The sequence below is a fragment of the Carassius gibelio genome, chromosome A22, assembly GCF_023724105.1.
Source record: "Carassius gibelio isolate Cgi1373 ecotype wild population from Czech Republic chromosome A22, carGib1.2-hapl.c, whole genome shotgun sequence".
Taxonomy (NCBI): domain Eukaryota; kingdom Metazoa; phylum Chordata; class Actinopteri; order Cypriniformes; family Cyprinidae; genus Carassius; species Carassius gibelio.
The window spans coordinates 12,227,809-12,250,773 of NC_068392.1; the positions used below are offsets into that span (position 1 = coordinate 12,227,809).

General features: G+C 39.7%; 2 protein-coding genes across 22 annotated transcripts in view; both read right to left on the reverse strand.

The window, feature by feature from the left end:
• Positions 1-22,965, reverse strand: part of LOC127943228 (complement factor H) — a 123,093-nt gene that overhangs the window by 28,329 nt on the left and 71,799 nt on the right. The window lies entirely within an intron of this gene.
• Positions 5,145-21,308, reverse strand: LOC127943230 (uncharacterized). The gene is made up of 2 exons (XM_052539544.1): positions 6,053-21,308; positions 5,145-5,785 (listed from the first exon to the last, which is right to left on the reverse strand). The coding sequence occupies exon 1, from the start codon at positions 21,291-21,293 to the stop codon at positions 18,030-18,032; it is 3,264 nt and encodes a 1,087-aa protein (XP_052395504.1). The 5' UTR covers positions 21,294-21,308; the 3' UTR covers positions 5,145-5,785; positions 6,053-18,029.

Here is a 22,965-nt window from a genome sequence, read left to right on the forward strand (position 1 = left end):
GCATACGTTATGTTATGAGTTCACACTTAAAGGATCAGATACTAGATTTAAGAAATGGGTAGATAAGTGGATAGCTGTTTTATGAAAATTAATAGAAGATAATATATTAGCAAGCTTTGAAGTACTTAAAGAGAAATATTCATTAGAAACATAAGATTTGTATAGAGACTTAAAAATGCGACACTTAGTTAAGATAAAGATGAAGGATGAGGCTGAGACAAAGACAGGCTTAATAGAATTGTTTAAAAAAAGCATATCAATCAGATTTTCATAGGAGAATCATTTCATGCATATACAAATGTTTGTTAAACCTTAAAACACACTCAACCTCTTATATAATAACTAAATGGTAGAAGGAAGGAGGGATAGTTATAATATTTTATGACCCCTTCTCAGAAATCATCCCCTGGTAGTAATTTTTCAGTATGTTGGAGAAAATGTGGAAACCAAAATGCAAACTATTACTATATTTTCTGGGATTGTTTTCTTATTTAGGGCTACTGGAGATGAATACATATTGCCTTACAAGATATCTTTTAATGTGTGATACCCTATATGTAACCAGGTGTCAGAGGCGTTTGGATCCATGTGCAGAACTTTATTGAGAGAATGGTCAGACAGGCAGAGATCAGGAATGGCGTCAGGTATGTTAGGAGTAATGAAAACAGAGCCAAGCAGAGATCGGGCCAGGCAGCAGAGAATCAGAGTCAAAATACACAATCCAAGATCAGACACGGGAAGCACAAACACAAGGGAAAATGCTCAGAAATGCTAGACAGGCTTTTTGTGCGTGAGTGCTGCTTATATGTGTGTGTAAATGAGGTGCAGGTGTGGCTAGGAGATTAGCTGATGAATGAGGTGCAGGTGTGGCATGGTGATTAGTGATGCAGTGACTCATGGGAGATGTAGTTCGGGTGTGGTGCAACAGTATGAGAGGCGCTAGTGTCCAAGTGAGGATATGGTGACATCTGGTGTTTGATGGGTGGAATGGTCCTGAGTGGAGTGCACTCCAGCTAATGATTCTGACACGATAACAGTAAAGTATTATTTTTTGGAGACATACCCCAGGAATGGTTAAAAAGAGATACATATCTAATGAATATATTATTGGTAGTCGTTAAAAAGAGATTTATATAAAAAATGGTTATCACAGGAGAGTCCCACCCTAAATGCATGGATGGAAATGGCATTGGATATCTATAAAATGGAGCGAACAGTATTTGTAAATCATAAAATGGAACAATTTGTTTTGTACTGGGAAAAATGGATCAAATATGCAACATCTCATAGACCTGATTTTATTTATTTTTAATCAAAATCCTGATGTAAAGAAAGAACATTCCTGTACATATACTCTAAAAACTGCTGGGTTGAAAACAAACCAATTTGTGTTATTTTTGCAACCCAGTACTGGGTCAAAAAGGGACGAACCTAACGCTGGGTTATTTTAACCCAACCAGTTGGCTTATCATGTTTTTTATGGTTTAAAATTACTACATTGCAGGGTCTCTGTGGCAGGGGAGGCGTGGGACATTTTTTCCCCATATCAGAGTGGGTTTCGTAAGGGGCGAAGTACAATGGATTCATTATTATGTTTAGAATCCGATATTAGGAAAGCACAGACTAATAGGGAGGTGGTAATAGCAGTTTTCTTTGACGTAGAGAAAGCATATGATATGCTTTGGAAAGAAGGGTTATTAATTAAATTACAACGATTAGGAATTGGTGGTAAAATATACAATTGGATTTTGGATTTTTTGTTTAATAGGAATATTCAGGTAAGAGTAGGTGCAGAATTTTCTGAGATATATACAGTAGAGAATGGAACTCCACAAGGTAGTGTATGTAGCCCATTATTATTCAATATTATGATTAACGATATATTCTCAAATATTGACCAGAAAATTGGAAAATCCCTGTATGCTGATGATGGAGCATTATGGTTTAGAGGCCGTAATGAATCTTACGTTAAATCAAAAATGCAAGAGGCAATTAAGGAAGTGGAAAAATGGACAAATAAATGGGGATTTAGATTATCAGTGTCAAAAACACAAGTCATATGTTTTTCAAAAAAGCATAAGATCACACCAGTATCCTTAAAATTGTACAGTCAGCCTCTTGAGCAAATAAAGATTATTAGGTTTCTTGGGATGTGGTTTGATGAAAAACTGACATGGAAGATTCATTTGGAAAAAATGGTTAATAAATGTAAAAAGATTGTTAATATCCTACGCTGTTTATCAGGACAAGCATGGGGAGCAAGTAGGGCATCCTTAAAAAATATATATTGGGCACTAATGAGGTCTGTCTTTGATTATGGGTGTATAGCATATATGTCATCAGCAGAGTCTAACATCAAAGCTTTGGATGTCATGCAAGCTCAGGCTCTAAGGATATGTAGTGGATCTTTTAAAACATCCCCGGTATCTTCTATGCAAGTGGAAATGGGTGAGATGCCTTTGAGGATCAGAAGGATACAACTGATGTTAGCATACTGGATTAATGTGAAGGGACAAGTTGATAGTCCCCCAGCTAAAGCTATCTTAAAAGATTGCTGGGAACATGGAAAGTCCAATTACAAAAGTTTTGGGTGGATTGGCGATGCAAAAGCTGAGAATATTGGGTTACATAAATTACAGTACTGTTCAACGGTTTCAGTCCCTCCTATTCCACCATGGTTTTTCCCTATACCAGATGTAGATTTAGGCATTCATAAGAAAATAAAAAGTAAGTCAAAGGAAGTAGCAGTGAGGGATATTGTTAAATATTATCTGGATATGCATTTCCCTGAAGACACATTCATATTTACAGATGGTTCTAAGGATCCAAAGACAGGACACGCTGGGTCAGCAGTATATATTCCAAAGAATGGGGTAATATGTCAGGAAAGAATAACAGATAATTTATCAGTATACACAACAGAGCTGGTTGCAATTTTGTTGGCCTTGGAATGGGTAGAGGGAAATGAGTTAAATAACTCAGTGATTATATCTGATAGTTATTCAGCTTTAGAAAGCATAAAAAATGGGAAATCTATAAGAGATGATATAATTCATAAAATTTTTATGGTTTTGCATAAGTTAAATGTAAAGGATTTAAAAATCAGGTTTCTCTGGGTACCTGCACATGTTAGAGTGAAAGGGAATGAGGAGGTTGATAAACTTGCAAAACAAACACTGAAACACAATAGAATATTACAAGTTCCATATAGTAAATCTGAAGCTAAAACATTCATTAAAGCATGATGCATATGCAAGATCAAAATGGCAGGAGTATTGGGTGGATGAAGATAAAGGAAGGCATTTATATAATATACAATCAGAAGTGGATATAGGAAGGACAGAGTGTAGGAGTAGAAGAGAAGAAAGTATAATTACACGGTTAAGAATAGAACACATTGGGCTCAATTCTTCATTGAAGATAATAGGGAAACATCCAACAGGGAACTGCCAATATTGCAGTCATTTAGAAACTGTAGAACATATTTTATTTCAGTGCACAAAGTATAGCCAAGAAAGAAACCAGCTTTTTCAGTCTCTCAGAAGTGTCAATCAGAATAATTTTACAATGCAAGGTTTATTAGGGAAAGCATCCAGTAACATTCATCAATTTGTTTTTAAGTTTCTTAGAAACACCGACTTAGCCAGTAGGATTTAATTATTATTATTTTTTTTAAGATCCAATATCTCCTGATTCACACTCCAGCCCAGTCGGTGGCGGTAATGCACCGTTAAGTTGGTTTGCCAACTGCCATAAAAAACTAAAGAAGAAGAAGAAGAAGGGGCGGCGTGGTTTAGCGAAGTCTGCAGCGGGAGAGAGAATCAGGAGACGAGCGGTAAGTGAGTGGTTTGGGCAAAAATTATCATCACCTGTTTTTTGTTCCAGTAATTGGCGTGGAGAGAGTATAAAACGCCAGGAGAGACGGTAAAGCGAAGTATACTGTTGAAGTGTCAGAATAAAGCCCTATTCGGACGGGACTAGTTTTACATGGGGTCGTTAGAGAAATCTGCGTTTCACAGACGTACTTGGTGATTTTAATCCCGTCCGAATCTGCCACGTCTGTGTTTTTCTCACACAAACTCTGTGATAATTCCAGAGCAAATTACCTTCTGTTTTTCAGCAAACTCAGTGATCCTCTGCGAAAATTAATCCCGTCCGAATGCGAATGTCTGTGATTGCCCGTGATATTTTATTTAACAACGCGTTTCCTTGTGTGTTTTGGCCAACGTGAATTACCGTAGATGCTCTTACCGCGCGGATGTTTGATATATTTGCTTAGCGGCAAATAATAAAAAAAAATTTTAATTGTTAATACCGGCTACTGTAATATCAGCATCAGGTAAGATTACTCACGCTCATTTATTTACTCAGTTACATAATGTTTTAATTACATTTAATAAAAAAAAGGAAAACAAGTTAATCTAAAGGAACCACACATTAACATGGTTTTGCTATACTAGCCATTTAGTATTTATTGTTTAATAATACTAATGGCAATCATTCTGAATGAATGCAATGCACGCATACAGAGCGCGTGATCTCTGTGACGCCGAGATGCACAAATCAGACCCTCCCACCTCTGTAATAAACACGGAGATGTTAGTCCTGTCCGAATTGGTACATGAAAATCACAGACGTTAGGTGGTAAGATTCGAAACTCAAACGTAGTTTAGAAAACTAGTCCCGTCCAAATAGTGCTTAAGAGTCACCGTTTGGGTGTTTTTAACTTTTTAGTTCTTTTTGTTAATAAACCTGTCAGCAGTCCAGCCGACTCCTTTGTCCTCTTCCTTCCAACCTACGAACTTTGCTACAGTCTCAAAAAACAGAACGGATGTTCTTTTTTGTATCACTATTGCAGAAGGAAACCGACTGTATTTAGAAAATGTTCCATTAAATTTTGCATGTAGTGTTTGATAAGGCAGCGTTTGTGAGCTCAATGCCGCTTTGCAGCCACTACCGGAGAAACCTCTACCTCTCCCGCTCTTAAAGCACATTCTGCTGGCAGAAAATGAACTTGTGGAGTGCCGCCTCTCTTGAGTGCAAAGCTGTTGGATGCATTGCTAGGCTAAAATTAACCCAAATTAAGCTAGGCATTAAACCTACAAATCTTGTTCATTTTAAAAATCACTTTTACACACAAATAATAACTATCAAGAGGTAAATATTTATTAAAAACAAGAGAAGTCAAAAACATGTATGTAAGAAGAAATGCAAAAGAAAGTATGCCATTAATAGCTACAGAGTTGATAAAGTATTGAACATTTGTTGAATATAACTTTAGATCAAATTGGACTTAAATTGTATATATTGTATAAAAATATACAAAAAGCCTATTATACAATAAATGTACAACTAGTTAGGTTCTTTACCAACTATTCTAGCATGACAGTACACAAATAAACCACAACATTAACATTGATATTATAACATTTAAGAGATGCATGTATGTGTGAAAGAATGTAAGCATGTGTGTGAATGACAGAGTGTAAACTCTTCTACTAACCACCACCAAACCAGCATTTAACATTGTTTTTACAAATTAAACGCTTACAGTTTGTTTCATAGTCCATGATTACAGATCATGCATCACTTTCAACTTTCATGATCTCTGTAGCATAATTGATGTAGTCATGAAGAAGCCCCATCAGCACATGTGACATCTTCTACAGTACATCATCCAGGGCAGCATCATCCTTTCAAACCACTGTTGCATCGGTTTAGGGGAAAGGACGTTCTCTTCTTTGACCAGCATTCATCCAGTCACCGCCTGCTCTTCATCAGTGGCCTAAGAGAAACACATTTGAAAAAAGAAAACATTTACTTAAACTATCCATTTTCAGATAGAGGTGTATTCACATCCATCAGGATAGGTCATTGTTCTAAAGCTTCAACACTTTGTGTGGTTGTTTAATGTCTCTGTCTTCCACAGCGCTCCAGAAGGCTATAATGGCAGCACTAGTGTGAGGGCATGTGATATTGTTTGAATAAATATATTGCTTTCAGAAATATACTTCTTTATTGAAACATTAAAACAGACATGACTTTCACATACCTCACAAATGTTCATGTACGTGGAGGGTTGCTCTTCAAAGGGTTAGTTCACCAATAGTTTATTTTGAACATACATGTTGGCTTTCATATAATTTAAGGAATGGATTACTTCTACAATAACTGTATTTACGAGGCTTGAAAATACTGATTATCTCGACTATAAATGGATTAACAAAATATTTAGAAAATTAAAAACATATTCATTTGTGTTGTAAAACCGCCTCCTCACACAAGCAGACTTCTGTGTCCTTAACTCCAAAGTTAGGTTGAGTTCTGCAAAGAAAAATGGGACATCAATGGTTTCAATAATATATGAACATGTAATCACACTATTGTTGCATCAAAATGTGAAGTAAACAGGCAGGACACAACAGAAACATAAATTTTCTAAAAAAAATAACTAACCTCTATCTGCTGAAGGTGAACCAATAACAACTGATAGCAGCTCTCAGTGAAATGTGTCGGGTCCCCGCTATAATAGCAGCAACATTCACAATTGCTTACAGATCAAGCGGGAACCCAGTGTGCCTGTAGCTTTGTCTATTTCAGTTTTATCACGTGATAGAAAGTCTAAGGCCTTCTCAAGCCGAAGTGCAAACTCATCTAATCTGCGGCCTATTATGCATCAAACTAAGATTGATGTAAAGACACAAAGCACTGCCATCAAGTTAGCACTTTTAAACATTCGCTCACTAAAAAATAAATCATTTCTAATCAATGACTTTATAACCACAAACAATCTGGATTTTATGTTTCTAAATGAAACATGGCTAGAAGACAGCTGCAGTGCAACAGTCCTTAATGAAGCAGCCCCTCCTAACTTCACTTACATGAGTGTTTGCAGGACTGTTAGGAGAGGTGGGGGTGTAGCTGCTCTATTTAAAGATGTCTATCAATGCAAGCAAGTGTCATTTGGTCAGTACTTGTCTTTTGAATATCTAGGGATTGTGCTGAAAGGTGCCCCGGGCATTCTGTTTATTATTTACAGGCCTCCAAAATACTCTCCAGCCTTTGTTGAAGAGGTCACAGAAATGTTATCAATAATTTCCTCAGAGTTTGACTGTTTTGCAGTTGCAGGGGATTTTAATATTCACATAGATAATGCAGAAAACAAAAATACAAAAGAAATGACAACAGTTCTAAACACTTTTGACCTGATTCAACATGTGCATGGACCCACACACAAAGGTGGACACACTCTGGATCTAATCATCAGTAGAGGTCTAAACTTTTCATCCATTGTTACTAAGGACATAGCACTATCTGATCACTTCTGTATTTTCTTTGATATATTGATCTCTGCTACCACTGAATCTAGATCTGTCCCTGTCAGAAGGAGATGCATAAACGAGAATACAAGGGTACTATTTATGGAGGCTATATCTTTAACACCAAGCATTTCTGCAGACTCTGTTGATATTCTCCTTGATTCCTTCAACTCAAAAGTTAAGAATGTTATTGATGATATTGCACCAATAATAGTCAGTAAGAAAACAAACAGACAGAAATCAGTTTGGAGAAGATCAACAGCAGTTCAGACCATGAAAAGACAATGCAGAAAAGCCAAGCGGATGTGGAGGAAGATGAAACTTGAAATTCACTATAGTATCTATAAAGACAGCCTTCATGAATTTAATGTGAAACTAGCCACAGCTAGACAGAATTTCTTCTCAAACCTTATAAACAGTAACTTAAATAACACTCGTACTCTTTTTGCCACTGTTGAGAGACTGACAAACCCCCAAGTCAGATTCCCAGTGAAATGCTCTCAGACAGCAAATGCAATGAGTTTGCTTCTTTCTTTTCTGAGAAGATCATTAATATCAGGAAGGCGATTAGCACGTCCTCAAGTAATGCAGATGTCAGAAAGATTCGGCCAAAATATCAAAAAGATACTATGTCTATTTTTGAAACAATTGATAGCAAAATTCTGGAAGACATAGTGCAGCAACTAAAATCGTCAAACTGTTGTCTGGACACACTTCCCGCATCTTTTTTCAAAAGTGTGCTTGACTGTTTAAAAGCAGATCTCTTAGAAGTGGTGAATACCTCACTTCTTTCTGGGACATTTCCAAACTCCCTAAAAACTGCAGTTGTTAAGCCCCTTCTGAAAAAGACCAATCTTGATAACACAATTTTGAGCAATTTTAGACCAATATCTAATCTTCCTTTTATAGGCAAAATTATAGAAAAGGTAGTTTTTAATCAGCTGAACAAATACTTAAACTCAAATGGATACCTGGACAATTTTCAATCTGGTTTTCGACTGCATCACAGCACAGAGACAGCACTCATTAAGATAATAAATGATATTCGCTTAAATTGTGACTCTGGCAAAATATCGGTGCTGGTATTGCTAGATCTCAGTGCTGCGTTTGACACTGTCGATCATAACATACTACTAGAGAGACTGGAAAACTGGGTCGGGCTTTCTGGGATGGTACTCAAATGGTTCAGATCATACTTAGAAGGGAGAGGCTATTATGTGAGTCTAGGAGAGCATAAGTCTAAGTGGACGTCCATGACATGCGGAGTCCCACAAGGGTCAATTCTTGCACCGCTCTTGTTTAGCCTGTATATGCTTCCACTAAGTCAAATAATGAGAAAGAACCAAATTACCTACCACAGCTATGCTGATGATACCTAGATTTACTTAGCCTTATCTCCAAATGACTACAGCCCCATTGACTCCCTCTGCCAATGCATTGATGAAATTAATAGTTGGATGTGCCAGAACTATCTTCAGTTAAATAAGGAAAAAACTGAAGTCATTGCATTTGGAAACAAAGATGAAGTGTTCAAGGTGAATGCATACCTTGACTCTAGGGGTCAAACAACTAAAAATCAAGTCAGGAATCTTGGTGTGATTCTGGAGACAGACCTTAGTTTCAATAGTCATGTCAAAGCAGTAACTAAATCAGCATACTATCATTTAAAAAACATTGCAAGAATTAGATGTTTTGTTTCCAGCTAAGACTTGGAGAAACTTATTCATGCCTTTATCACTAGTAGGATGGACTATTGTAATGGGCTCCTCACCGGCCTTCACAAAAAGACCATTAGACAGCTGCAGCTCATCCAGAACGCTGCTGCCAGGATTCTAGCTAGAACCAGAAAATCTGAGCATATCACACCAGTCCTCAGGTCCTTACACTGGCTTCCAGTTACATTTAGGATTGATTTAAAAAGTACTTTTACTCGTATATAAGTCACTAAATGACCTAGGACCGAAATACATTGCAGATATGTTCACTGAATATAAACCTAACAGAGCACTCAGATCACTAGGATCAAGTCAGTTAGAAATACCAAGGGTTCACACAAAACAAGGGGAGTCTGCCTTTAGTTACTATGCCGCCCGCAGTTGGAATCAGCTTCCAGAAGAGATCAGATGTGCTAAAACACTAGTCACATTTAAATCTAGACTCAAAATGCATCTTTTTGGCTGTGCATTTATTGAATGAGCACTGTGCAATGTCCGAACTGATTGCACTATATTTTCACTGTTGTATATTATTTTTTTATGTAAAATCATTTTATAACTGTTTTTAAATGCTTTAATTAGAGCTGTAGTCAAGTCCAGCTTTGTCGAGTCCAAGTCAAGTTAAGTCCAGGACTAGTCGAGACCGAGTCAAGACCGAGTCCAAAGAGGTTCGAGTCCAAGTCAAGTCCAAGTCCAAAATTTTCGAGTCCAAGTCAGGACCGGGTCCAAATAAGAGAAAAAAGGATCCTCTTCAAGACCACATACTTAACTACTGATAATGTATGTGATGCGAGAGACAGCATATCTCCTATTCTAAGAAAATAATTGTACATTATTATTTGTAATGATCAAAAAGCATGTGCAAAGTAACAACTCTGTAGGACAGGGGTCTCCAGACTAGATCCTGGAGTGCCAATGTCCTGAAAAGTTTAGCTCCAACTGGCCTTAACACACCTGGAAGATAAGTGTGTCTAGTAAGAGCTTGATTAGCTGGTTCAAGTGTGTATAATTTGGGTTAAAGCTAACAGGGGCGTTACACAAGATCCCGGGCCCTATGCATAGGCTGTCCTGATGGGTAGGCTGCCCCATGCCCCCCACCCATGAAAATATCCAGGTAAAATAAAATATATTTCAGATTCATACTTTTCAAAGGCCCTCTCTTCCTTTGGGGCCTGGTAATGAGTACTGGTTTTACCCCCAGTCCGACCCTGGGAGCTAAACTATGGACACTGGCCCTCTAGAACAAAGTTTGGAACTGTAAGGTCAAATAATTTTTATGTACTTTATTTTCATTTTATTTACTTAATAATGCTGCTTTTGCTGACATTATCTCTGTGGTCAAAAATGTATATGACTGATGCCTTGGCACAGTGAGTGCACAGATACACACAAAGCTCGGGATATGAAAAATGCGTGCAGCAAGGCTAGAAGGGATACGTTTGGCTCTACTGGGCATGCGCACATAAATACAGCGACATTTTTGTCCTACTGTGCTAGTGCTTGCATAGACTACTCGGTACTGTTGGAAACAATCGACTACTCCAGCATGCATAACCATAATGCATACAAAGTGTTTGCAAATATGACATGAATTTTAGAATAACAATATTGCGTGGAGCTGTTACTAGACATTATCTATGTTGCATGTAAAAATAAAATATGTAATGTAATAATTAGGGTTGTGCCTAAAGCCCAATACCTTATTCTGAATTGCACGGATAATGTCTTAAAAAACGAATAACGGACAAGGAATAATTCTGCCTGAATACTTGGCTGAAGCTGACACAGTCTGGTGTTTGCTAGATAACAGGTGAGCCTGGGGATTAGTGGCAGAAGTGAATGAATGTAAACTTTATGAGTGAAAAGTGCGCAAATCAAACACCGCATTGTTGTCGCCTCTCTGTGCATCTCTCAGAAATCAGAGCATTGCAAGAGTAATTTTACCTATAATAATACATCATACACGTTATAGTATTTGTATATATTTAAAAGGCAATGATTTAAAGCTTAGGCTACGAAATGATACGAATGAATGGAATAAGCACAGCGCGCTCACCAATCAAACAGCAGCATTGCGCGTCTCGGTCTCTCAAAAAACAAATCGGTTCTCTCTCAAGAGTTTAGATACGGATACATTGTCTACTTGTCCTACATGTTTGCATCTTTATGTTTTGCTGGTTTGCGCGGCACACACACATCTGTTTAGTGAAGTTCATTAACATTAAGACTCACTTAAAGTGTTCTGCAAAATGTGCGCATTAAATGGATTCAGTCGTGTTCATATGATCACTAAACATTTGTCATGACATCTCTCTGCTTGCATGGTAAATATTATTTTAGAAATTAATAATTATTTTAGTGTAACACGACATACTTGTTCAGTGCCACGAAAAAAATATAAAAAGTCTTAACAGTCTTCTCAAGTAACGATGTTGTATCCGAATGCAGATAGGAAAAATGTTGTGACTGTTACAGATACAAATAACAGATAACTGGCTGTTACATGAAAATTTAAATATGTAATGTCATAATTATAAAGTTTTTAAAATTTGCATATGTAATTGTTGCATAAGGCTATACATTAATACGCGTTTATTGATCAAAAAAACTATTTAATGTCTTTTCATTTACAATAACATGAACCACGAGTAGCCGAGTAACTCGAGCATTTTTTTATTAAAAAAATCGACTAGTAGAAATCAGTAGTCTTGCAACCCCTATACTGTACAACAATAATGATTATTTCATTATTGTAAAGGGTACGTTTAAGGCTATCTAGGTGTAGATGTAAATAAAACACAATCTAACAGGTAGAAAATTAAATTAGAAACATCTAAACTTTTCAGGTCGCAGTAAGTTCACCGCTGGTCATGCAAATCCTTTCTAGGAACAATACTGAAAGATAAAATGGAGAAACAGATGATCATAGCTGTACAAGGATAGCCATTTTTTAAATGAATCTATTAACAGAGCTACTGCAAGGGATGTTTAGTGCTGGAAATCCATTTATTCTTTGCTGAAACTTCTGCGTCTTCACAGAGAGCGGGTCATGGTTGCCCAGCAACAGCAGACGCCACTGGAGCGCGAGCGTAGAGTGCAGGCTACAGAGTGCTTTGGAAATAAGGAGAGCGGCGCGCCTAGCGTTTTCCACACCTTATTAGATTAGATTAGATTCAACTTTATTGTCATTATGCAGAGTACAAGTACAGAGCTAATGAAATGCAGTTAGCATCTAACCAGAAGTGCAAGAATATAGTGTTATATATACATAAAAGTGCAGAGTAAGTAAAGCTTATGATATACAGAATGTACAGTGGAGTTGCTATATACAATATTGATCAGAGTATATACAGAATATAAATATGAATGTAATGTAGGGATTGTATGTACATTATGAACAGAGCAAAGAAGGATTATATATACATTATGAATAGCAGGAACTTGAGAACAGTAATAATAAATACAGTTGAATGAGTGTGCAAAAGTATTGTTTAACAATTATATTTTTTGTAGAATAGTTTACTGTGCTTGTACAGTAACAGCTTTAGACAGTTTTAGACAGTTATCAGTCGTGACATCATGCAAATGTGGTTTTGTTTTGAAGGAGAATTTTTTTATTTCATTTTTTTGCTGGACTCAGTCGAGACCAACTAGAAGACTTGGCGAGTCCAATGGCCAAGTCCGAGACAAGTCCGAGTGCAAATGCAAAGAGTCCGAGACAAGTCCGAGACGACAGAAAAATGTCTGGAGTCCGAACTCGAGTCCAAGACCGGACTCGAATACTACAGCCCTAGCTTTAATCATTTTAAAAGTTTTAAAATTTGCTTGTTTTATTTTTGTTATTATTTTTCTTCATGATTATTTTACTTTCTTTTATGTAAAGCACTTTGAATTACCATTGTGTATGAAATGTGCTATATAAATAAACTTGCCTTGCCTAACATCAGTCTCAAAAGAATTAACTTATCTTGTCTCTGGATTTCAACATCTACAAAAACAAGCATTATTTTAGTGTCAGTAAAAAAAAAATATATATAACTGGAAATAATTCTGAAGTTTACTGCCTTAAACCCATCTGTCCCTCTCTTAAGAAGAAGCTGAGAACACCGCCTCCTCCTCACACAGTCTGTGACTTCTCACACAAACAGCTTCTGTGTTTTGAACTCTCGGCGCGGACACAGTGAAGACACGAGCTCAACAAATCTGAAATATTACATGTAAAACATACTTTTGACAATTATCACTTCAACAGCCTCAAAATAATCATGCTAGTCTTTATTAAATAACGCGTTTTCCTTTAGGAGACTAACGTACATTCAGTTTAACCGTGAAAAATAAGATAACAAATTAACATGTGTAATCGTAACCATAACCATTTATTAACACCTCAAAACATGCAGATATTGTAAAATCTTATGTAAATATGACATAAGGCACTCACGGACGTTATATTAAAAGTACCTCTTCCAATCAGTAATGTTAAAGTAGGCCTAATATTTAATTTAGAGTTACACATGGTATACTTTTGTTTCAGAAGCTGCATCTATATTGTAATATATTTACAGACTAAAACAATTTGATGATCAGCATTATTCAAAATATCTTTGTTTCTCAAACGCATTAAAGACACAAGGTTTGAAACAACATAGAGTTGAGTAAATGTAAATAAACTGATTTTTTTTTATTTTGTGAAACTATCGCCAACTATTTATTACACTGAAATGATAGCCTATTCTAAATATAATATAATAATAAAATAATAATATTCATTTCTTATTAATTTAACTGTTGAATAAAATAATAAATTCTGACCCATGACATATTTGCTCATCTGCAATACGTCTATAGTTTCCTTCTTGATGTCAAATAGATGTCTATTAGATGTCTATAAGATGTTTATGATTTAGAATGTATCCAAAACTGAGATCTGAAAGACATCTGTCAGAAGTTTGGAGACAGCAGATGCTTTCCAGATCAAGAGATCTTTAACAGACATCTTGCAGACGTTCATGTGCTGTCTGGCTGGGTTATAACCGAGACCGATTTTCAACCCAAACTTGGGTTAAAACAACCCAATAACCTACGCAGCGGTCTCAACCCAGGGTTTGGGTTGAAAAAACATCCCATCATTTTTTAGAGTGTAACCCCCCCCCCCCCCCCTTTTTTTTACCTCATTGTGTACACAGAATATGTATTGGGTAGTATTGAGTGTATTCAGATGTGTAGTGTGCATTTGACGGAAGTGTAACTGAAAAAACTGCTGACTACTCTTGTCTAACTCAGGTTCGGATTTATAGAACGGCTACAGGGTGTCCGGTCAGAACATTAGGTCTCACACCAGGAATGTACTTAAGGGTGATTTATTGAGAATGAGAAGTTGTCGTCATAGCACAAAGCCCCTCCCTCGATATCACAGTCTCCGCCACGTTGGAAGGATACCGGCGGCGAAACAGGATTGTTTACATATGTTGTTAAGAGGAGGTTCTCGCAATTCTGCACTGTTTTACCATGCCTGGAAGTTACTGCTGCGTTAAAAACTGCTGCAGTACCTCACACCATACATATGGAAAACATAGGAACAATGGAACACAGTTTTTTTTAGGTTACACCAAGCGCAAAACAGCGGTATTTGGAGAAGCTCTCAAGCATATAAAATATCGACCCCATACGAGCTCCCTGCAGCAGCACAGAGACCTGGACCATTTACCTCCATGCACACATATGGACATTGGGAATTATATATTTTTTTGGTTTAAGTTACTACACAATGCAGGACTTTAAAAGTCACAAGTCCTTGGAAAGTTACGAGGCTTTCTGCTGTGGCTGGGTCCATTTACATCAGGTGAAGAAAACAGTGTTGTACTGGCCAAAGTAAGTTTATTCACATGCGTTTTAGCGTATTGGAATTACATTGCATTTAGAATGCACTTCTTGACCAAAATGGCAAAGTAATTAACTGCGAATGAACACTAGATTGTAACGAGATGTTCAATGTATACGAACGTTTCCAACATATTTTGATGTAGGCTAAAGCTGTGTATGTTTAGTTATAATTTGATTTTAACCCAATGACACATACTGTACCAGGTTTTTTTGTTGGGGGCTGCAAAGTGGACAAACCAGTTCTGGGTTAGCTAGGGTAGTTAAATGTGTGATTGCAAGATGTAAATGTCCGGGTTAGATTAAGCCATTAACAGCGTGAATGCAAAGTGACTTACATCGTAAACAATATAATTCCCGATGTCCATATGTGTGCACTGAGGTAACGTAAATTGTTCAGGTCTCTGTGCCGCTGCAGGGAGCTGCCTGAGAGCTTCTCCAAACACCGCTGTTTTGTGCTTGGTGTGAGCTTGTTCCTGTAAGGTCCCCTTTCTTTCGCCTTATGTGTTTGCATTGCTTTACTTTCTTCCTTTTCTTTCGCGTAATGTAGATCCGTCTCGATCTGTTCCGCCGACAAAATAAATGCGCAAAAATGAAAGCGCTCTGAAATGTTTAGTCGCGCCTCTGTGAAGTTCTGAAGGCATTGCCCCTGGCAACAGATAGCATATCCTTCCATCAGGGCCGACCGGCTCAGACCCCTCCCATATCAACCCAAATCGGCACGTGACTTCTCATTCTCAATTGTGCAAAGATGTGTGTGGTTCTGTAAATATAAAACAGTATACAAATATGAATAAATGAATAAATACACATTAACAGATCTTTACATCAGTACTTAAATTCTCATAAGTAACAGCATTGTAAATTATCTAAATATAATATATATACAAATATGACTCAAAGTTCTATTAAATAATCGCACTACTGCACTGTGCGTCTGGCTCACGTGCCTAGCTCGTCCGGTGAACAAGCCCGAACATGTTCCCTGAGATGCGTTTCAAGTCTATGCATTATAGCCTAATATGCAATAACATTAAATATTCTATCAAACAAAAACACAGGCGAAATATAACATTTTGTCAACAAGAAAATGTGCAAATATAATAAACAATGTAAACATTTAGGCGGAATGCCGCGGTAGTGGTCATTAATCTCGCTTGTGAACTTATCATACATTTAATTATGTAAATGTACTTACGATTAGTTGCACGCACACATATATCCACACAATCCTTAAACGGGCCACTTCTAACTAATTTAACTATAAAATATTAACTATAAACACATCAACACATCCAGCCTCTATAATGTCTTGGTTCTCACTCCGCGGAAAGATTAGGAACAGTCCAAATCACGAACACAGGCGGGAGGGTTCGGAAGAGTTCACTTTCAAGGGGTGGCCTTTTTTACAGCCGCCCCCAAATTCACAAGGTGAATTTGAACAACAAGGGCCTTACTAAGTATTGTAATGTCATTAAGGTAAAGGAGGTTGACAGATGATCTTGGTCACTGGCCTTAGGTAAGTTCTGTCTTTCACTTTGATCTCAGCTGATCTGACTCTGTTATCCTTCCCAGGGAAAACTTGAACAATCCTTCCAACAGGCCAAAGTGCACGAGGTAGCTGTGGATCCACAATCATAACAGTTTCACCTATCTGTAGGTTGTCTGTTTCTGACATCCATTTCTGTCTGGTTTGAAGGCTGGGTAGGTAGTTACGGATGAATTGCCTCCAAAAGTGATCAGCTAACAGCTGACTATGCCTCCATCTCCGTCGACTCAGAAGCTCAGAATCCTGGTATGTCACTTGGGGAAGTGAGGCGTCCCGCCGCCCCATCAGCAGAATGTTGGGTGTAACTGGGTCAGGGTCAGCAATGTCTGAAGATGTGTAACCAAGAGGTTTGGCATTGAGGATCCCCTCAATTTCAATGAGAACAGTCCGCAATACTTCTTCAGTGACTGTCTGTGCTCCGAGTGTCACTTGTAGGGCTGTTTTCAAGGATCGAATTTCCCGTTCCCAGCATCCACCAAAATGTGGGGCATTAGGTGGATTGAATGTAAACCTAATTTGCTGGCTTGCCAGTTGAGCTTGGAGCTCAGGTTGAAGAACAGTGTAGGCATCCCGAAGTTCCCTTTCACCACCTTTGAAATTCGTTCCCTGATCTGACAGGATTTCGAAGGGTTTCCCTCGCCGAGCAATGAAGGGCCATCAGGAATGAGTCACTGTCCATACTTGTGAGGAGATCAATATGCACTGCACAGGTGGTCATACACTTGAAGATGATCCCCCAACGCTTCTCATTTCGGCGTCCAAACTTTATGAGATAGGGACCAAAGCAATCTATACCTGTTGAATAGAAAACTGGCTGGTGAATTCTTAACCTGGCAGGTGGGAGGTCTGCCATCCTGGGGGGATGCGGTTTAGCCCGCCATTTTTGGCATTCAGCGCATTGGCGTTGGTGGTATTTAACTGCTGCTCGTCCTCTTAATACCCAGTATTTTCTCCTGAGCTCCGCAAACACCCTCTCTGGTCCAGGGTGATGCAAACAGTCATCATAGTCTTTGATAATTAGTTTGGTGAGTGGGTGATGTGGATCAAGGACAATGGGGTGAATGGTATCCTCGTCTAGTTGACTGATTTGTCATAGGCGACCGCCAACACGAATGAGATTGGTTCTGATATCTAGTTCTGGGGCTAGGCAAAGCAGTCGACTATTGCTTGGTAGAGGTTTACCAGATTTCAAGTGCAATATCTCATCTGGGAATGATTCTGCCTGGATCTGTCGGAGGGCTGTGAGCTCAGCTTCTATGTAGTTTTCTGCAGTTGCAATGAAGGGAGAGCTTTCTGATGATGGCTGTATAAGAGCTTTTAAGTAGTCTGTGAATGTGCAAAATTTATGAGGATCTGGCAGTGACAGATCAGAGGTTAACAGTCCACAGAAAGTTGACCTTTTCAGCTCACCGTCATCACTTATGTGAGCTAGTTGTGGCATTTCTGGCCAGCTGTCTGGTCTTTGTCTGAGGAATGCTGGGCCTTGGTTCCATCTGCTGTCTTGTTGAGATCAGAGGGAGACTTCCCTCTTGTAATTGCATCTGCTGGGTTGTCGGATGACTGTACTTAACGCCAGGTGTCAGATTCAGTCAAGTCCTGTACTTCTGCCACTCTGGTCCCCACAAACACCTTAAAGCGACAGGAATCTGATAAAAGCCAAATTAGCACTGTGGTGGAATCAGACCACAGTGTGACACTACTGAGTGGTAACGTTAGCTCTGCCTTCAGGACTTTAGCAAGCTGTGCACCTGTGAGTGCTGCACACAGCTCAAGACGAGGGATGCTCTGCTGTTTCTTGGGAGCAACACGAGACCTAGCTGTTACAAAGGCCACCTCCACTTTACCTTGAGGGTTCTCTGTTCTTAAGTATGCCACAGATCCATACGCCTTCTCTGAGGCATCACAAAAGATGTGAAGTTGCCTAATACTACTAGAGCAGTCTAGTTCCTTGCTGCAGTAACATCTGGGCAAACTGATATTCTGCAGATCTTCCAATTCACTCTCCCAGTGTTTCCAAGAGTCTAATAGGTCCTCTGGCAGCCTGGGGTCATCCCACTCCCTTTGTTTGTCCCACAACCTCTGCACTATCACCTTGGCTCGAGTGGTGAAGGGTACAATATAGCCAAGGGGATCATACTGGCTGGCAAGTATCTGGTAGATGCTTCGCATTGTGGGCACTTCATTGTCTGGTTTGCTTCGTTTGTAAGAGAGGGTATCTGATTGGCAATTCCAGTGCAGGCCAAGTGTTGATTCTTGAGCTTCTTGGTAGCCTTCGCTGAGCCAGAGGATGCTACTCGGTGACTGAATGTCCGCTGGCAGATGGCTGATAACTGAAGGGTCATTGCTTGCCCACTGTCGTAACTCAAAGCCACCAGATGCTAGAAGGTTACAGAGTTTGTCTACCAGATTCTTGGCCATGTCACGGTAAGTGAAGCTCTGGAGGCAATTGTCCACATAGAATGACTTCTCCACTGAAACTTGTGTGTCCTCTCCAGGCTGGCTGTGATCTAGAACATGCTTCTGTAAAGCAAACGATGCACAACACAGACTGCAAGTGGTCCCGAAAGGCAGTACCTGCCATTCATAGACATCTGGGGTTCTGTCTCTTTGCATGTCTCTCCAGATGTATCTCAACAGAGGTTTATCTTGTGGCAAGAGGCGTACCTGATGGAACATGCCGCGGATGTCACTACTGATGGCAACAGAGTGCTCCCGGAAACGCAGAAGGACTGCCAGGAGCGATGGACCAAGTGTTGGTCCAGGTAACAGTAGCTCGTTCAGGTTGTGCCCTTGATATGAGAATGAACAGTTAAAGACCACCCTGTTCTTCCCATTATGCTGCACCATGTGGTGCGGGATGTACCAGGCTTCCTTTGTTTTGTCAACTTGCTCCTGACTAAGTTTGATAACGTAACCAGCTTGCACTAACCTGGCCAGCTCCTCTTGGTATGCTGCAGTTAGAACAGGGTCCCTTTCAAGCCGTTTCTCAATTCCTCTCAACTGTGGCAGGACTTCTTCCTTTGGAGCACAGAGGCGAGGCATGTTCTTGACACGGAGCAGAGGAGTAGCGTATCGCTGGATACCATTAACATCCACTCTCACTGTGTTTTCTTGCAGAAGCTGAATGGACTCTTTGTCTTGGCGTGATCTGGTAATCACCTTTTCACTCTGGTAGGGTAGAACATCCATTTGCCACAGTCTCTCCACATTTGCATAAAGATCATTGACAGGCCGCAGCGAGGTGAAGAAGCATTGGTCAGGGGAAAGATGACTGCTCAATTCTTCAGTTGGACCCTGCAGTGTCCATCCCAGACGTGTTCTTACTGCTGCTGGCCCACCAGGGGGCCCCAGTCTGACTGGTTCTATGGGTGTGAGGAGGTGGGGGCAATCAGAGCCAATGAGAAGAACAGGATGTACCTTGTCCAGCTGTTGTAGAGGTAACCCTGCAAGATGCTTAAATTTCTGTTGCAGGACACTAACTGGGTGTGTATGTTCTGCCAGACCGAGTGCTTTGGCTGTGAAGGCATTACGGATCTTGTAAGCTTTGCTGGGGTTAACAGTTTGGGACACAGTAAAAGTCACTGCCGCCCCGTGAATGACCTGGGTATCCTGTCTTACTGTACGAAGTACAAGGTCCTCTGGCTCCCCCACGAGTCTTAATTTCTGTACTGCATCATGCAGAATGATGGTCCGCTCTGATCCATCATCTAATATGGCGTAAGCTTCCATTGCCACGTTGCCATTCTTGATCAGAACCTTAGTCACTTTGAGCAGTACTTTACTTCCGGAGGTTGGTCGGTCAACATATAAAACTGCACTGGAAGGAGCTGCACTTGGCTGAGATGGCTTGACCTGGTCATTGACATCATGTAGTACCATAAGGTGCTTCTTGTTGCAGGTTGGGCAGAAAGTCTTTAGTGTGCAGTTAGCTGCTTGATGTCCACGACCACAACGCCAGCATCGGTTCTTTGTCTTTATCCAGTCTATTTTCAGGTCTTTGCAAAGAAGCTTGAAGTTGTCACAGCCATTCAGATAGTGTTTATTATTATCACAGTATGGACAATAAGCTCTCACCTTCTCTTCTCTGACTGAAGCTGGTTTAGACGTGGCTGACGACATTGATGTGGAATATGACTTGTCGGTACCAAGGAGAATGGTAGTCGGTCTGCGAAGCTGCTTAGACTCTCTTCTCACCTCTCTGCCATGCACTGAAGATTCCTGCCTTGTATAACAAGCGTACTGGCTATTGTCTTCCTGTACTTGAAGCTCATATTCCAACCAATCAGCGAAGTCCAGCAAAGTAGGAATAGAGACTTGCAAAGGGTGGGTGTACCGCTTGAAACTTGATCTGAGGTCATGTGGCAGTTTACTCAGGAGTCGAGACACATGTGATCCACATTCCAGCTCTACAGTACCTTTGTGGCCAAGCTGCTGCAACATACTGACAAGCGAACGCACCTGCAGTACGAACATCCTGAAGGCCTTTACATCTCCACTGCATATATTAGCTCCATCCATCAGCTCAGCGATTCGTTGCAGTGCTAATTGGTGGGGTTGACCATACATCTTATCCAGAGCTTTCATAGTGTTGGTGAAGGGAAATCTGGAATTGCTGTAAGAGTCTGCCACAAGGAGGGCCTCCTCCAGTTTCAGATGGTCTGTGAGGATTTGAAATTTGAAACGTTCAGTGGCATCTTCAGGCAGGATGTTCTCTAATGCAATTCTCAGTCTTGAAAACTCCCTAGGATCAGAAGACGTTAGGCAGGGGATGGTAGGGGCTGGTCCTCTATAGATTTTCTCTATAGGCAATTTGTTATGCAGTACAGACATATTGAAACAATCCACAAAACAAACATTATCCACATGCACAATATCATAAATAAAAAATACAAATAAAAACTAAAAACTACTTCACATATGTTCTCCAGTCATACCCCTCCCCATACCTTATTTGATTGGGTTATTGCCATTGGAATGAATTAGTTTTTTGCTCGTTTGGTTCTAACCTTAGGGTATCTATATCTACGACCAGAAGGGAGAGGCTTAAACTCCACTGAAAGTGGATGGGTTGTATCCATGCAAACCTTGTCTGCCTTCTGTGCTAATCTCATCAGATATAGTTGGTACAAGTCTACCTGTTGTTTACCAATGATTCTTCCACAGGTTTTAACAATCTTACCCAATTTGTTCCTGTGGGTGATTTTTGAATGTCCATACCAGCATACAATACAGTAGAAAATATAAAAGTTGTTGGCCCTTTTTAAAAAAGGCATCAGCACACTGATCCCAGGATAACTTACGGTCAATGATAAGACCGAGATATTTATACTCCGTCACCATCTCTATCTCCTCTCCTTTTATCAGAGTTGGAGTGGGTGAGGGAGCCCGATGTCTAAAAACAAAGACCAACTATTTGGTCTTGGACGTATTCAAATGCAACTGGGAGGCTTCACACCAGTCAACAAATTCATGCAACACTGGACCGTGTTCAGTTTCATCTCGCTCCAATAAACTAATCACAGCAGTATCATCTGCAAATTTAATTATATAACGTCCAGGATAACTACTGCGACAACAGTCATTGTACAATATATACAATAGTGGTGACAAAACACTACCCTGTGGTGTCCCAATTGAAGTGAAGCGGACCCCAGATAATGTGTTCCCCATCCTTACTCTTTGTGGCCGTCCACTCAGGAAGTCCAAGATCCATTTAATTAGTGTTGTGTTTAGTTGGAAATTGTCTCTAAGTCTGTTTGCTAAAATTTGTGGGTGGATTGTATTGAATGCTGATGAAAAGTCTGCAAATAAAATACGAGCATGTGTTTTACAACCCTCCAAGTGTGTATACAGATAATTTAAAAGCACCACAATGGCATCGTCCGTCCCCCTCCCAAGTGTATAAGCAAATTGTAGAGGGTCAAGAGCATGTCTACAGGGGTTCATGATGTGTGTTTTAATGATCTGCTCAAGTGATTTAACTAAAAGAGAGGTGAGGGCAATAGGCCTGTAATCCTTGGATGAGGATGGATGCGAGACTTTGGGAAGGGGTTTCACAACTGCTGTTTTCCAAAGCAGTGGACCCACCTGGGTGTCTGTTGAACGTTGGAAGAGGGAACAGAAAAAAACACTTAATTGGGCCGCACAGTACTTCAGCACTCTGCCTCCAATGTTATGCGGCCCCGGGCTTTTTCGTATGTTAGTCCTCTCAAACACTCGCTGGACCATCTCCTTCTTGATAATCAAAGTGCTCTCCATCCCAGCATCGTCCATCACAATCTGTTGCCAGGCAGAAATATTATCATTATCATTTATTTCAAAATGGGTAAAATGTTCATTTAAGTTGTTGGCCAAAACAAGGGATGCTGCGTCGTCCATGAAGTCAATTTTTTTCCCTGTCTTGAAGGGGGCGTTGGCCATCAACTTTATACCAGTCCATGCAGCCCTTGAATTTCCTGCAGCCAGGGTACTCTGTATCTTGTCCTTGTACTGACAGCTGGCC

Coding starts and splice junctions, on each gene's coding strand:
- LOC127943230 (XM_052539544.1), bottom strand. CDS start 21,293: ATGTCTGTACTGCATAACAAATTGCCTATAGAGAAAATCTATAGAGGA.